General features: G+C 43.6%; 2 protein-coding genes across 4 annotated transcripts; both read left to right on the top strand.

Moving 5' to 3' along the window:
- Window positions 1-614: 614 nt before the first annotated feature.
- LOC125249118 lies at window positions 615-5048 on the top strand. Of its 3 annotated transcripts, XR_007180503.1 has the most exons (10): window positions 615-930; window positions 1751-2705; window positions 3002-3090; window positions 3188-3298; window positions 3426-3557; window positions 3963-4172; window positions 4289-4368; window positions 4455-4539; window positions 4627-4717; window positions 4793-5048. XR_007180503.1 is itself a non-coding variant. In XM_048161320.1 (9 exons), the coding sequence occupies exons 1-9, from the start codon at window positions 856-858 to the stop codon at window positions 4853-4855; spliced, it is 1800 nt and encodes a 599-aa protein (XP_048017277.1). In that variant the 5' UTR covers window positions 615-855; the 3' UTR covers window positions 4856-5039. The 3 variants fall into 3 exon arrangements, 2 of the variants coding, with proteins under 2 accessions (XP_048017277.1, XP_048017278.1); XM_048161320.1 differs by lacking the exon at window positions 4627-4717 and having other exon boundaries at window positions 4793-5039; XM_048161321.1 differs by having other exon boundaries at window positions 4627-5039.
- Window positions 5049-6477: 1429 nt separating this feature from the next.
- Window positions 6478-10136, top strand: LOC125248235. The gene is made up of 4 exons (XM_048159964.1): window positions 6478-7444; window positions 7550-7633; window positions 8102-8196; window positions 8383-10136. Exons 1-4 carry the CDS (start codon window positions 6478-6480, stop codon window positions 9934-9936), a joined length of 2700 nt encoding a protein of 899 aa, XP_048015921.1. The 3' UTR covers window positions 9937-10136.
- The last annotated feature ends 5484 nt before the right edge of the window (window positions 10137-15620 follow it).

Here is a 15620-nt window from a genome sequence, read left to right as displayed (position 1 = left end):
AACAAGTTCTAGAACTGAAAGACAAGTGGCAATTAAGGGTGTTCTGGAGTCATTAAAAGAAAAAACACCGTCACTTCAGAAATGATCCATGTCAAAATACCTTTGGAAGGGGCACACAAAAACCACAACACTTCACAAAACTGTCATTTCTCAAATAACATCCATTACATGGTGCGTGACAAAATACAGGAATATGTGTCACTTGGAATAACCTCAGTTCCTTTCCTGAAGAAGGTACTGAAAACGTTTGTCCAGAAAGAGCTTTCAGAAATGGGAAGCGTTCTACCACATCCACAAGACCCATCGTACTACCCTTCAAGCCATGTTATCCAAAACCATGTGCATCAAGCCTTAGTTTGTGGAAAATATTCTGGCTTTGATCAACTGCAGGTAGAAAAAAAAATTGATGAATGGAAATTAACAGATCCAAATGCCAAGTTTTTCTTTCGGAAATACAGAAAACAACATCGAGCAGACAGTTCTGAAGTTTGAGTGAAACAGAAGAATAAATTTCCAGTCTCGAGACTCTGATTTGGAGAGTAACATCACCAGGAGTAACATCTCACAAGAACTTTCTTGTTTATTTCAGAATGCACAACAAAGAATTACTTAAGCGTTATGGAGATATGGTCCTTCTTGATGCTACTTACAGAACAACCAAATATGCATTGCCCTTGTTTCTTCTTGTTGTTCGGACAAATATTGGATACAAGCCTATCGCTGAGTTTATATGTGAAAATGAGACAACTGCTGCAATAACCGAAGCCCTTAACATCTTGAAACAGTGGAATCAGCATTGGGAGCCAAAATACTTCATGCTTGATTACTCACAACAAGAATATCAAGCTTTGAAACATGTATTTCCAAATTCTCAGAACTATCTATGCTCATTCCATCGTGAGCAAGCTTGGATGCGATGGACAAGGCAAGGTGTGGATGAAATAAACTTGCATTTGTGATGTATAAAATATTGCGCTGCATTTAAAATTTACTCCTGAAAATATGGGCCAAAGTCTTGATACATGATTACAAAAAATAAAAAAATAAAAAAAAATACATTGTTGCTATTTTTCCTCATTATTAGCAGTACACCAGTTCAGAATTTACTTTCAGTAAATTCAGTAAATCTCAGTTTATTCAGGTTTTAGAAATTGCTAAGTTTGGCAATTCCCAAATTGCCATAGCCTTTCACAGCCTACTACCCTACTATTTGATTTTATTTATTAATAACAGATACTTTTGGATTCCAACAGGACAATACACCTGTTATATTATGTCTTTTTTTCTTGCAATAGCCAAGCCTGTTTATTAAAAGTTAAGTTGTATCACTTTTCCAATGACTTTTAATCTCCCATGTACTCTCCCTGACAGCCAAGAACAAGTTGTCTCTCTCTGAGCAAAATGAACTACTTGACCACCTCCGTGACATAGCTAGTGCCCCAAGTGAAGCAGCTTGTGATAGTGAGGTTGAAAGACTGAAGGAGAGCAAAGTTTACAAATCCCTTGAAGTCAAAAATTATGTTGATAAAAGGTGGTTGTGTGTTCGGGAGGTGAGGTACTGCACTGGGCGTGTTCTGTGTTCCACATTTCATGTTCAATATTTGTACATTTAGACAGGTAGAAGGTAAAAGAACAGGCAGGCATTTAGAGCACTTCCACTCAATTTGCACTTGATGTTTCTTTGTTCCGTTCTTCCTACAGAACTTACTTGTATCAAGCTAATTTCATTGTTTTTGTTGTTGTTTTCCAGAGGTGGTGTAGGGCCTATGCACCGCATGGATTCTCTGTGGCAGTTACCACCAACAATGGAGTTGAGGCACTCAATAAATCATTGAAGAGCTTCTACCTCAAATTTTCTTGCACAGGAAGTCTGTCATCTCTGCTTGAAACACTAGTATGTGAGTTTGTCCCAGAGCAGTTGCTGTCATACAGTAGACTCAACTTCATCTACAGTAGTGAATGCAAGACTTACAATCCAGCTGTTCCAGCATTTCTGAAAGACAGACCAAGAAGTTTTGTCAAACATTGCTTGAACAGTATCGAGGCAGCTTCCAGCTATTCCAAAGAACACGTAGAGGTGCTTGGAAAGGAATCTTTTAAGGTCAAGAGTGAGACAACTTCTGCATGGTATAAAGTAGAACTTGGTGACTCTGAAAAATACCCATCATGTGAATGTGTCCTCTTCAAAACAACGTTCTTACCATGCAAGCATTTCTTTGCCATTTTTAGGCACACTGACAAAACGTGGGTTGATCTTAGCCCAGAGTACCGTCAAAACCCATATGTAACTCTGGATTTCAATGTTGCTTTAACACAAGATCCCCAGAGCAATGAAATCAGCAATCAAGAAGACCTCTGCTTTGATGTTTTTGATAGTTCTGTACCATGCACGGGGAAGCAGAAAGTAAGTAGTAAGTCACAGTCATCAGGTTTAGCAGGCGATCAGTGGCATCTACGTGAAGAGCTCAAGACTTTGCACGACATTTCATATATTTGCACTGATAAAGAAGCTATCAAGAATGCATCCAGAGTTGTTCATGACCTTTGTGAGACCCTGAAATCCTGTTTACCCAAGGAAGATGGCCTGGTTCTCCAGCAGCAAGAACCTGCCAAGAAAAATCTTAGAGCTTTACCAAGTCGCTTGAAGAAAGTCAAACAAAAAACATCCAGGAAACGTAAAACAGTGGAAATAGGTGCAAATAAAGGTGTGTTTTTGACTTTCATTTACAATGTTTGTTAAAAGTGTTATATAGAATACAGAAACTAAAAATGACATTTGTCATCCTTTACTTACACTCATGTTGTTCCAATTTTAATTTGTATTCCAAAGATTATCTTGAGGGTGAGTAAAGGATGACAGAAAATTAAAAATTTTGTGAGCAATTCATCTTACCTCAAACAGTACCTGATGCTGGTATAATTTTATGGCTCATTTTTAAAATGCCTTTGTGTGTTTCTCATGTAAATGTAATGTTTTGATTTTAATTAATTTCATTATCAGAGGATACAAATATCCATAAAAAGTCAAAAACAAATATCCCAGAATCCCAGAGGACAGAAGACACAGAGATGGACAAAAACTCTGTTCAGGTAATATACACTTCTTTATCTTACTCTGTTGTTTTTACAGAAAATCTCACTTGAAATTTAGCAAGTTGTTTTGTGCATTTGCCTTGACATAAAAAAGCCATGTGGTGTGGATCTTTCTGAAGATGAATTGACACAAGCGACCACAATGACACATGGTGACAGATTTTCTCATTTGTACCATAGTGAGCACTTACCCAGGCTGTCAGAGGTGAAATTTTATATTTATGTTTATATTTATAGTAAAATTCTAACGATGTGTTTTGTAAATAAAGTTTGTCCACAGATCAAATTATTTTAGCTTGTTTTTTAAGTTTTTCTGTTCTGTTTATGTGTAGGACATGTCATCTGAGGTGAATGATACTCTGGCACTACAAGACCCAAACCAGGTGATCAGCAGAGCCTTCAAACTGTGTATTACACAGGGTGACTTGGCCACACTGAAGGAGGGTTGCTGGCTTAATGACAAGGTAAAAGTTAGAAAAATAAATTGACTATTTGCTTAAGATAAATGCCTTGGCTTATTGGGAATAATGCATCACATGTTTGTAAAGAAAAATGGGGGGGGGGGGAAGGTTTGTCCTCAATATTTTATCAAAATTTGTATCAAAATGAATAAATTGATTCTGCACTGCACATTAGGGCTGGGTAATAACACAAATTTAATGATCAATCATTTTGATTCAGGGTTTATAAAAATGAGAATCAATTTAAAATTGAGAAATAGATATGTCTGGGGGGCTCTGATGATTTGATTTGCCAACAGTATCAACATAATCAGACAATTGTTGATCATAAAGCACTAATGCTGAATGTGACCAATGTCATGCATTCCTAATAATTTTAAATATTTTTTTCTATCTTCTCTTTTCAAGGTTATCAACTTCTATTTGTCCTTGCTAATGAAAAGAAACAGTGATCAGCTGGGAAGCCTTAAAGTCTTCTCTTTCAGTACTTTCTTCTACTCAAAGCTTCAGAGCGGTGAAGGCCATGCAGCAGTGAAGAACTGGACAAAAACTCAGGACCTCTTCCTCTTTGATCTTGTTTTTGTTCCTTTGCACCTAGGCATGCATTGGGCTTTGGCTGTAAGTCATTTATAAGTTAGGATGCACTGTTTTATATTTACATGTTTTTGAAAAGTGTAAAACACTATTTATGATTTTCAGTTTGTCTTGTTGTCTATATTGCTTCGAACCACCAGGTAATTGATTTTAAATCCCAGACCATACAGTGCTATGACTCAATGGGTCAGAGACATGATGATATCTGTCACATGTTCTTGTGAGTGTCTTCTTATTTTTTCTGTTATTCTGTGGTTTGATCATTCATTGAATATCTACATATGCATCTTCTGTTTAATTTAACAGAAAGTACCTCACAGAGGAGCACAAGGTCAAGAAAGGCTGCATCTTGGAGGCTTCCAGGTGGACCATCGGCCGAATGAGAACTTATGTATGACACCATATAATGAATTATATGGATCTTCTCTCAATTAAGTGTCATTTTAAGATTAAATATTCTGCTTAAAATTGTGTCTAGGCCTAAACAGGTGAATGGCAATGACTGTGGTGTTTTTGTCTGTAAATATGCAGACTTCCTTTCTCAAGGAAAGCCACTCACTTTCAGACAGGTACTGTTCTGTTCACACCTTTAATCCTTTAAACATTTTACTATACTCTTGATTCATTTGTCTCTTTCTCTGTAGTGTGACATTCCACTCTTCAGAAAAGTGATGGTTTGGGAGATAGTACATGAGAAGATCCTGTAAGCAGTGAATCAACTAGTTCTTCAAACATCATCAAACATCTTATGTTCTATCTGTGTAAATTAAATTGAGAATGGAATTAATTGAATAATAATTCATTCTGAATAATTTCTTTACAAGCAATTGGCTGAAAATAGAGATTAATAAAAATCTATAAAATGGCAAAATGGAGATTAATAAAAACTGAGGTTTAACTACAGATTTGTATTGTGTGATAACTCCATGATAGAATTGTAAAGTCAGTAAGCTTACTTAAGTGAAAACTAACTAAACTGTATTAAAACACTAACTGTATTAATGTAATTTTAACAGTATGAATGTAATTTGACACGAAACACCTGAGATCAGGACAGGTATTTGAAGTTATAACTGTATTAATGTAATCTGACATGAAACACCAGAGATCAGGACAGGTATTTGAAGTTATAACTGTATTAATGTAATCTGACATGAGACACCAGAGATCAGGACAGGTATTTGAAGTTATAACTGTATTAATGTAATCTGACATGAAAGCACCAGAGATCAGGACAGGTATCTGAAGTCATAACTGTATTAATGTAATTTTAACAGTATGAATGTAATTTGACACGAAACACCTGAGATCAGGACAGGTATATGAAGTCATAACTGTATTAATGTAATCTGACATGAAACACCAGAGATCAGGACAGGTATTTGAAGTTATAACTTTATTAATGTAATTTTAACAGTATGAATGTAATTTGACATGAAACACCTGAGATCAGGACAGGTATCTGAAGTTATAACTCTATTAATGTAATTTGACATGAAACACCTGAGATCAGGACAGTTATATGAAGTTATAACTGTATTAATGTAATTTTAACAGTATGAATGTAATTTGACACGAAACACCTGAGATCAGGACAGGTATCTGAAGTTATAACTCTATTAATGTAATTTGACATGAAACACCTGAGATCAGGACAGGTATCTGAAGTCATAACTGTATTAATGTAATTTTACACGAAACACCTGAGATCAGGACAGGTATATGAAGTCATAACTGTATTAATGTAATTTGACACGAAACACCAGAGATCAGGACAGGTATCTGAAGTCATAACTGTATTAATGTAATCTGACATGAAACACCAGAGATCAGGACAGGTATTATGAAGTCATAACTGTATTAATGTAATTTTAACAGTATGAATGTAATTTGACATGAAACACCAGAGATCAGGACAGGTATCTGAAGTTCATAACTGTATTAATGTAATTTGACATGAAACACCAGAGATCAGGACAGGTATCTGAAGTTATAACTATTAATGTAATTTTAACAGTATAATGTATTGACACAAACACCTGAGATCAGGACAGGTATTTGAAGTTATAATTGTATTAATGTAATTTAAAGTATGAAGTATTTACAAAAAAAATGGATATAATTATGTTTCATTAACGTAGTTCAGGAGGAACAAGTCAAATAACCTACCCAATCATTACGTCATCTTAATGATTACGTCATCTCAACCAGCTGTCAACAATCTGTAATCAACGTATCTACCCAATCAGCATGAGTTCAGGCCTGTATATAATCACAGTCAAAACTCACCCAAAGATCCTCGACAGTTTCCAGAATAGGTTCGCCTAAAATGTCGGAAATCGAACTCTTCCCGTCCGATGATGAGTCTCTATATTCACAGACTCTTTCGCCGAACCGCGCCATCCCAAGGAGCAGCCATGCGCCGCCAGGTGCCGTCGCTGAGTCTCCGACTCCATTGCGCGGCCGTCAGCCTATCCGCTCCACTATCCGTAGTCCAAGGCGGCTAGACCAGCCCTCTCCTCCACCGGTGAGACACACACCTTCTTCCTCATCGTCATCATCATCATCATCATCATCCTCCTACTCTATGGCTCAACCAACCATTCCTGCAATCGAGAAATGGACAGTGCTGGGATTAAGGCAAGCTCTGATCAGCGCGGATGTCCATTTCTCGAGACGGATGAATAAACCCGAGTTATATAAATTATATTCAAGCCTGCAGTCAACTTGCGCTCCCTTTAAACCCCTTTCTCCCTCTAAGAAAACGACTTCAAGCAGCAAAGGTAAAAAACCACGTACCTCTCAAACTCAGTCTTCCTCTACAGCAAGACCAGTTCAACGCCGATCGTCTGGTAAGGGCAGCGGGCCTTCAGCGAGCCTGGGCCGAGCCCCAGATTCCGCCGCTGCTACGCCGCACCCTCCTCCTTCTACTCAGCCTCTTTCCGCGGGTTTCTCCAGCACCGCCCCCCGTACGGAATTACCCGCCTCTACCAGTGGTTGTCTTCCCCCTAGCGTGAGGCTGCCTCCGCTAGCGGGGCAGGCTCAACCTGTACTGCTCACTGTCTCGAATTCTCCTCAACGTTCGTGGCCTGCGGCTCCTGACGTGAGGTTGCCTCCGCAAGAATCGCAAGCCCGAACAACTTTTCCTTCTCCTTCCCCTCTCGCTAACACTTTTCCCCAGCTGTGGCCTACAGCAGCCCCTAGCGTGAGGATGCCTCCGTTAGCGGCACAGGCCCAGCCGCTTTATTCTTTACCTCAACCTTCTCTCTCCTTCCCCGTCGCTTCCCAAGGTCCAGGTGCCATCTCAAGCGCGAGGCTGCCTCCGTTTTCAGTGTCGGCCCCGGATTTTCTCCCTCAAAACATTCTCCCTCAAGCAAAATCACAATTTTCTTTGTTCACAGCTACACCGATGCCCATTCCTCCAAACGCCATCGCTTTGGAACCGCCCCCTGTCGCCGGCAATATCAGAGCGCAGATTCTATCAGGTGCAGACATCGATCTATCATCACTCCTTTCCCTGCTTCCCCCACCTGATTCTAATCGCCAGATTAATTGTGGTGACTTTTCAGTCACTTTAAAAAATCCAAATAATTCCTCATCCCGAATCCTTTCATTTTCTGAATTTTGCATCGCATTCAGTAGATTCACCGAAATCATTTGTGCTGTTTTCCCCCATAGGAGACGCGAGCTGAATGACTATCTCGCGATAGTGGCAGAGCTCGCGTTATCCTATGGGGGATCTCATTTTTACACTTACCACAAGCTGTTTTCAGCAAAATGCGCCGTTCGTATCGCTCAGTGGAATCAGTGCCCCTACTGGGGCGCGCTGGACACTGATCTCCACAATAAAATCTTCCTGGGCGTTCGAAATATTTCCTGCGCAGTCTGTAGGTCGCTCGCCCATTCCACCATGACTTGTCCCCAAGTAAATCCGTCAATTCCTCCTATTCCAGTCCCCAACCAAGAGAAATCAACGAGTTACGTTCCACGGCCAGCTACAAACTCCGACTCATTCGGAAGAGGCGCAGCTTTTTCCTCCAGACGTCAGGTCTGCAACCACTTCAATACAGGCGGCTGCCTAAGAAATCGCTGTCGTTTTTTGCATATTTGCAATTACTGCGGCGGCGCCCACGCCCGCACTGTATGCCCTGTACAAAAATCTACCAATAAAAATTCCAAAAATTACTTGTCGACTCCTGTGAATATTTTACGTCTGTCATCTGAATTGTCTCAGCACCCCGATCCCGAATTTACCAAATATTTGCTGTCTGGTCTCGAACATGGTTTTGAACCAGGTCTAGAAAGCATTCCCTCACAAAATATGATTTGTGATAATCTTCAATCTGCTCTTACAGAACCCGACACAGTGGACGAATTGATCAATAAGGAAGTTAATTCTGGCTTCATGATCGGACCTTTTGATATTCCTCCTTTCGAACACTTTCGCATCAGCCCTATTGGAGTGGCTACAAGGAAATTCTCCGGTAAAAAACGTTTAATAATCGACCTCTCAGCCCCGCACAATTCTCCGTCTCCAAGCATAAACAGCCTCATTCCACTCGAAGAATTTTCTCTTCAGTACCATGATATTGACCAAGCAATACTGTTAATCAAAAACGCCGGTCGTGGTTCTTGGCTCGCCAAAGTCGACATTACTTCAGCATTTAAAGTGATGCCCATCCACCCAGACTCCTGGCATTTATTTGGCGTCCGTTGGCATGAAAAATATTACTTCGCCGTCCGCCTAACCTTCGGCTGCAAAAGCAGCCCCAAGATTTTTGACATGCTGTCAGAAGCAATTTGCTGGATTCTTTCCAACAACTACGCAATTCCTTACCTTATTCACCTGCTCGACGACTTCTTAATAATTTCGCCTCCTGATGCCATCCCAGCAGCGCATCTCACTACAGTCCAAAAGGTTTTTTCCGAGCTGGGAGTTCCGATCGCCCAGGACAAAACCAGTGGCCCAGCCACGTCCATCGAATTCCTGGGCATCAGTCTGGACACCGTCAAATTCCAGGCCTCTCTACCGAAAGAGAAAATCGACAGAATAATTCTGGTCTCTTCCACGTTGCTAGACAGCCCAAGTTGCTCAAAGCGCGAACTTCTGTCTCTGCTCGGCCACCTAAACTTCGCTATGCGTATAATCCCGCAAGGCCGCCCTTTCATCTCGCATCTTCTCTCTCTCGCATCCTCCGTCGCTGCGTTAGAAGACCAAATCTCCCTAACTAATCCATGCCGTGACGAACTAAAATTATGGATAACCTTCCTTAAACAGTGGAACGGATTATCTTTTTTCTATAATACGTTGGTGTCCCTTCCAATCGATATTCAGCTCTACACCGACGCAGCTCCCTCCATTGGCTTTGGGGGATTTTATCAAGGCCGTTGGTTCGCATCTACTTGGCCACCTCAGCTCTTAGATGCGACGCATTTCCCAGCCTCTTCAGCGTTGTTTGAACTTTATCCTCTCGTCGTCGCAGCTTTTCTATGGGGGAAAGAATGGTCCACAAACAACATAATCGTCTACTGCGACAATGAAGCAACGGTGCATTGCATTAATAAAACCCGCTCGCATGCACCAGCTATGATGCCACTCCTAAGACGCCTTATTTGGATAGCAGCTTGCGATCAATTTATCATAACAGCTAAGCACGTACCCGGGTCAAAAAATGAAATTGCTGACTCTCTCTCACGCTTTGCTTTCCAGAAATTCAGACAGCTGGCTCCAGAAGCGGACCCCAACCCGACGCCAGTACCTCACTATTCAGAATTAATCTTCCCATAAACCACTCTATGAGACCACTGCTTGACGCTTCTCTCAATTCGATCTTTGAAGCTTTTTCCCCACGAACCCTCCAATCATATTTAACAGCTTGGAGATGTTTTAAAACTTTTCATCTAATTTTTAACTTGCCGTTCCCAGATTTCTCTCTGCTCACCATTACGTCTTTCATCTCTTACCTCAACACAGCCAAGAGCCTCCAGGTTGGTTCCATTAAAGGCTATTTAAGTGGAATCCAGTTTTTTCACAAATTAATTTTCGGCTCACCCTCCTGTGAAATAACAAACTCGCAGACATCACTGCTTATTAAAGGCATCCAAAAAACCCATCCTACCCGCCCAGATGTTAGACAACCTCTAACATTAGACTTACTCACCAGATGTATCCGTACTCTCCGTCTAGGATACCATTCTATTAACACCGCTCGCACTTTGGATGCCATGTTCATTTTGGCTTTTTTCGGTTTCCTCAGATGCTCTGAACTCGCCATTACCTCCAATTTTAATCCTAAAATCCACCCCACCATTTCAGATCTATGCTTGTTAGACAATGAAACCTTCTCCTACTTTATCAAACAGAGTAAAACTGACCAGACCAAAAAAGGCCATTTCATTTACATCTTCAACCTCCAATCACCTATACAACCATACCAAACTCTCCAGTCCTACCTCCATTTCAAGAATTCACAAACCAAATCCCCTTCAGATCCACTCTTTACAGATGATTCAAACCACCCAGTCACACGTTTTTGGTTTCAAAAACATCTCAAATTGATCTTGATCCAATCTGGCATCCCAGCGGAACACTTTTCAAGCCACTCTTTTCGCATAGGAGCGGCGACCACAGCTGCCCAAAAAGGTCTCTCCCAGCAACAGATCCAAGCTCTCGGTCGTTGGTCATCCGAAGCCTTCAAAAGCTACATCAGATCTAACCGCTTCCACATCAAAAAAGCACACCAAACCCTCATCAGTTAAACCAACTCGCTAAAACCTTCTCGTGGGGCTTACCCATCCGATCGCAGTGAGTATTGAACTCCCGTCGGATGCCGCAAGAGCCCCAATCTAAAATTTCTAAACGTCCACCCACCATCAGCAGGGGTTAACCGTCCGATCGCAGTGAGTATTGAACTCCCGTCGGATGCTGCAAGAGCCCCAATCTAAAAATTTCTAAACGTCCACCCACCATCAGCAGGGGTTAACCGTCCGATCGCAGTGAGTATTGAACTCCCGTCGGATGCCGCAAGAGCCCCAATCTAAAATTTCTAAACGTCCACCCACCATCAGCAGGGGTTAACCGTCCGATCGCAGTGAGTATTGAACTCCCGTCGGATGCCGCAAGAGCCCCAATCTAAAATTTCTAAACGTCCACCCACCATCAGCAGGGGTTAACCGTCCGATCGCAGTGAGTATTGAACTCCCGTCGGATGCCGCAAGAGCCCCAATCTAAAATTTCTAAACGTCCACCCACCGTCAGCAGGGGTTAACCGTCCGATCGCAGTGAGTATTGAACTCCCGTCGGATGCTGCAAGAGCCCCAATCCAAAATTTCTAAACGTCCACCCACCATCAGCAGGGGTTAACCGTCCGATCGCAGTGAGTATTGAACTCCCGTCGGATGCCGCAAGAGCCCCAATCTAAAATTTCTAAACGTCCACCCACCATCAGCAGGGGTTAACCGTCCGATCGCAGTGAGTATTGAACTCCCGTCAGATAGAACCTTCTCGATCACGCAGACAGCTTTCTCCTTGCAAACATCAGCCTTATTTCTATTTTTTTTTTGGGGGGGGGTCACAGTTTCAGTTTTCGGCTGCTGTCCGTAGTTAACTCTCGCTTTTTGGGGGGTACTCTGTGTTCGGGCCGATTACCGAGCTCGGAGCCCTCTCCCCGGACAGCACGCCAAATACGTTTACCAATTTATTTACCTGACTTATTTGTAAGTGTGAACTCGTGAAATTATGTTTCATTAACGTAGTTCAGGAGGAACAAGTCAAATAACCTACCCAATCATTACGTCATCTTAATGATTACGTCATCTCAACCAGCTGTCAACAATCTGTAATCAACGTATCTACCCAATCAGCATGAGTTCAGGCCTGTATATAATCACAGTCAAAACTCACCCAAAGATCCTCGACAGTTTCCAGAATCCCTCCACCACCCCGTCTCCTCACACTCTCTGGGTTACTTCATATAATCTAAAAGGGGGGGGGGGTACTCTGTGTTCGGGCCGATTACCGAGCTCGGAGCCCTCTCCCCGGACAGCACGCCAAATACGTTTACCAATTTATTTACCTGACTTATTTGTAAGTGTGAACTCGTGAAATGAAGTTATAACTGTATTAATGTAATTTTAACAGTATGAATGTAATTTGACATGAAACACCTGAGATCAGGACAGGTATATGAAGTTATAACTGTATTAATGTAATTTGACACGAAACGTCTCAGGTTACAGATGTAACCCTGGTTCCCTGAGTAGGGAACGAGACGCTGCGTGGTAACGCATTGGGAACCTTCTGCGTGATGTCGTCACTGAAGCACTCATGTATCTAGCCAATCGCGAAGCAAGATGTCAGAGACGGGTGACGTCACGGACCAGGAAACTATAAAGCACACTCGGATGCAGAGCACGCCAGCTTCTAAGTAAGTCTGAAGCAAGCACTTGCAAGTGTGCAGGGGTACGGCAAGAGACGCAGCGTCTCGTTCCCTACTCAGGGAACCAGGGTTACATCTGTAACCTGAGACGTTCCCTTTCGTGGGAACTATCGACGCTGCGTGGTAACGCATTGGGAACGCAATCCCAACTGAGCCGTAGCTCAAGCCCTTGCCAAGGTTATCTTGACAGGACAGAGGACCCCGGAGTGGAGCCAACATCAAGGTTATAATATTTAATAAATGTGTGCTGGCATGACCATCCAGCTGCATCACATATGTCACTCATGGAGACTCCTGACATCAGAGCTTTTGATGCCGGCATACCCCTGGTAGAGTGGGCGCGAACATTCAAGGGAGAGGGCTGTCCGGCCGCTTCGTATGCAAGTGAGATGGCCTCGACCACCCACTTGCTCATTCTCTGTTTTGATGCTGGGCCCCCTTTTTTAGGGGACCCATAACAGACAAACAACTGATCTGACTTACGCCACAGGGCAGCTCTGTGGACATAAGTATCCAAAGCCCTTACCGGGCATAACAGATTCAATTTTTCCTGATCCGCAGATTCAAATGGAGGAGGATAGAAAGACTGAAGCACAATGGGGCCTGGGACATTGGTAGGGACCTTTGGGACATACCCCGGTTTAGGATACAGGAATGCTTTCACCATTCCTGGAGCAAATTCAAGGAAAGAGGGAGCAACAGAAAGTGCTTGTAAATCTCCTATCCGCTTCAGAGAAGTGATAGCTAATAAAAGAATCGTTTTCAGAGTGAGGAACCTCTCAGGAACCTCCTCTAATGGTTCAAAGGGAGCCTCAGCTAACCCTTGTAAGACCACAGCCAAGTCCCAGGTTGGCACCCTTGTGCGCACTGGAGGCCTCAACCTCAGTGTGCCACGGAGGAAGCGTGTGACGAGGGGGTCTCGACCTACCGAGATATTCCCCTCAAGAGGAGCATGATATGCTGAAATTGCTGCAACATAAACCTTTAAGGTTGAGTGAGATAGGCCCTCCGAGAATTTTTCCTGGAGGAATTTTAGCACAAAGCTAACAGAAGAAAGGACAGGGTCCGTATTATTGTGTCTACACCAGGTAGAAAACAAATTCCATTTGTAGGCATACAACTTCCTCGTGGCGGGAGCTCTGGAGTTAAGAATGGTCTCCACAACCTCGGTTGGGAGACCAGCATCTATGAACCTGGCCCCCTCAGAGGCCAGGCCCATAGTTTCAGTCGTTCTGGGCGGGGATGTATAATCATGCCACCCGCTTGAGACAGGAGGTCCTGTCTGAGAGGAAGCTCCATTGGGGAGCCGTTGAGTAACGACACTAGGTCTGAGAACCATATCCTGGTTGGCCAGAATGGGGCTACCAGTATTAGATTGGCCCCTTCTCGGCGTACTTTTTCCAGAACTCCTGGGAGCAGGGCGATCAGGGGAAATGCGTACAGGCGCAGCCTCGGCCACGTCTGTACCATAGCATCCAGACCCAGAGGTGCTGGATGTGTTAGGGAGTACCAGAGCGGACACTGGGTTGACTCTCCAAGGCAAACAGGTCGACTTCCGCTCGACCGAAATTTTTCCATAGGAGACTCACCACTTCTGGGTGGAGTCTCCACTCCCCGGGCCTTGGCCCCTGCCTCGACAGGGCATCTGCTCCCACATTTTGATGTCCCGGGATGTAAGCTGCCCTCAGCGAGAGCAGCTTCCCTTGGGACCACAGGAGGATCTGACGGACCAAGTAATATAGTCGGCGAGACCGCAGACCCCCCTGATGATTTATATATGCAACCACTGCAGTGTTGTCCGTACGAACCAACACATGGTAACCTCTCAGGTCTGGGAGAAAGTGTTTCAGAGCTAGGAACACTGACATCATCTCTAGCCGATTTATGTGCCAAGAGAGCTGATGGTCTTCCCAAAGACCCTGAGCTGAGCAACCACTCATGATCGCTCCCCAGCCCGTGAGGGAGGCGTCCGTCGAAAGCATTACTCGACGAGTAGGGGCCCCCAACACGGGTCCCTGGGACAGGAACCGGGGGTCTTTCCACATGGTCAGAGAACGAAGACATCGTTTTGAGACTTTGATCATGCGAAAGGGATTTCCCCTCGGGGAGAACCCCCTGGTCCTGAGCCAACACTGTAGGGGCCTCATGTGCAGAAGGCCAAAAGGTATCATGTTGGACGCAGCTGCCATCAGACCCAGCAGTTTCTGGAACTGTTTTACAGTGAGTGACTGGCCTAACTTCACCCCTTTCATAGCCATAAGAATGGCACTCACCCGAGCGGGAGACAAATGTGCCCGCATCGTGGTGGAGTCCCACACTACACCCAGATAGTTGGTGGATTGAGCTGGAACTAGCACACTCTTTTTGGCATTGAGCCTCAGCCCAAGCCTCTTCATATGGGACAGAACAGCATCTCGATGCTGAACTGCTAGTTGCTCTGACTGAGCTAGAATCAACCAATCGTCGATATAATTCAGTATGCGAATGCCCTGGATCCTCAGCGGAGCCAGAGCTGCGTCCACGCATTTCGTGAATGTGCGGGGTGATAATGATAGGCCGAACGGAAGAACCCTGTACTGGTAAGCTTCGCCCCTGAAAGCAAACCTGAGGAACTTCCTGTGAGAAGGATGGATGGACACATGAAAGTAAGCATCTTTCAGGTCTATTGCCACAAACCAGTCCTCGGACCTGATCTGTGGTATAATCTGTTTGAGTGTCAGCATCTTGAACTTGAGCTTTTGTATTGAGCGATTTAGCACACGTAAATCTATAATAGGTCGTAGACCTCCATCCTTCTTTGGAACAATGAAGTAACGGCTGTAGAACCCTGACTGATTGCTGGGAGGAGGAACCCTTTCTATAGCTCCTTTTCGCAAAAGTGTCGCAACTGCTTGTTCCATAACCAGAGACTGCTCGGGGGTTACCACTGTGGGAAGGACCCGTTGAATCTGGGCGGGCGAGACCCGAACTGGATCTTGTAACCCTCTTTTATAGTGAGCAGCACCCATTTTGATATATTCGGAAGAAGTTTCCA

The sequence above is a fragment of the Megalobrama amblycephala genome, linkage group LG16, assembly GCF_018812025.1.
Source record: "Megalobrama amblycephala isolate DHTTF-2021 linkage group LG16, ASM1881202v1, whole genome shotgun sequence".
Classification (NCBI taxonomy): domain Eukaryota; kingdom Metazoa; phylum Chordata; class Actinopteri; order Cypriniformes; family Xenocyprididae; genus Megalobrama; species Megalobrama amblycephala.
Note: the sequence above shows the minus strand (reverse complement) of the source record. Positions and strands in the feature narration are given on the sequence as shown.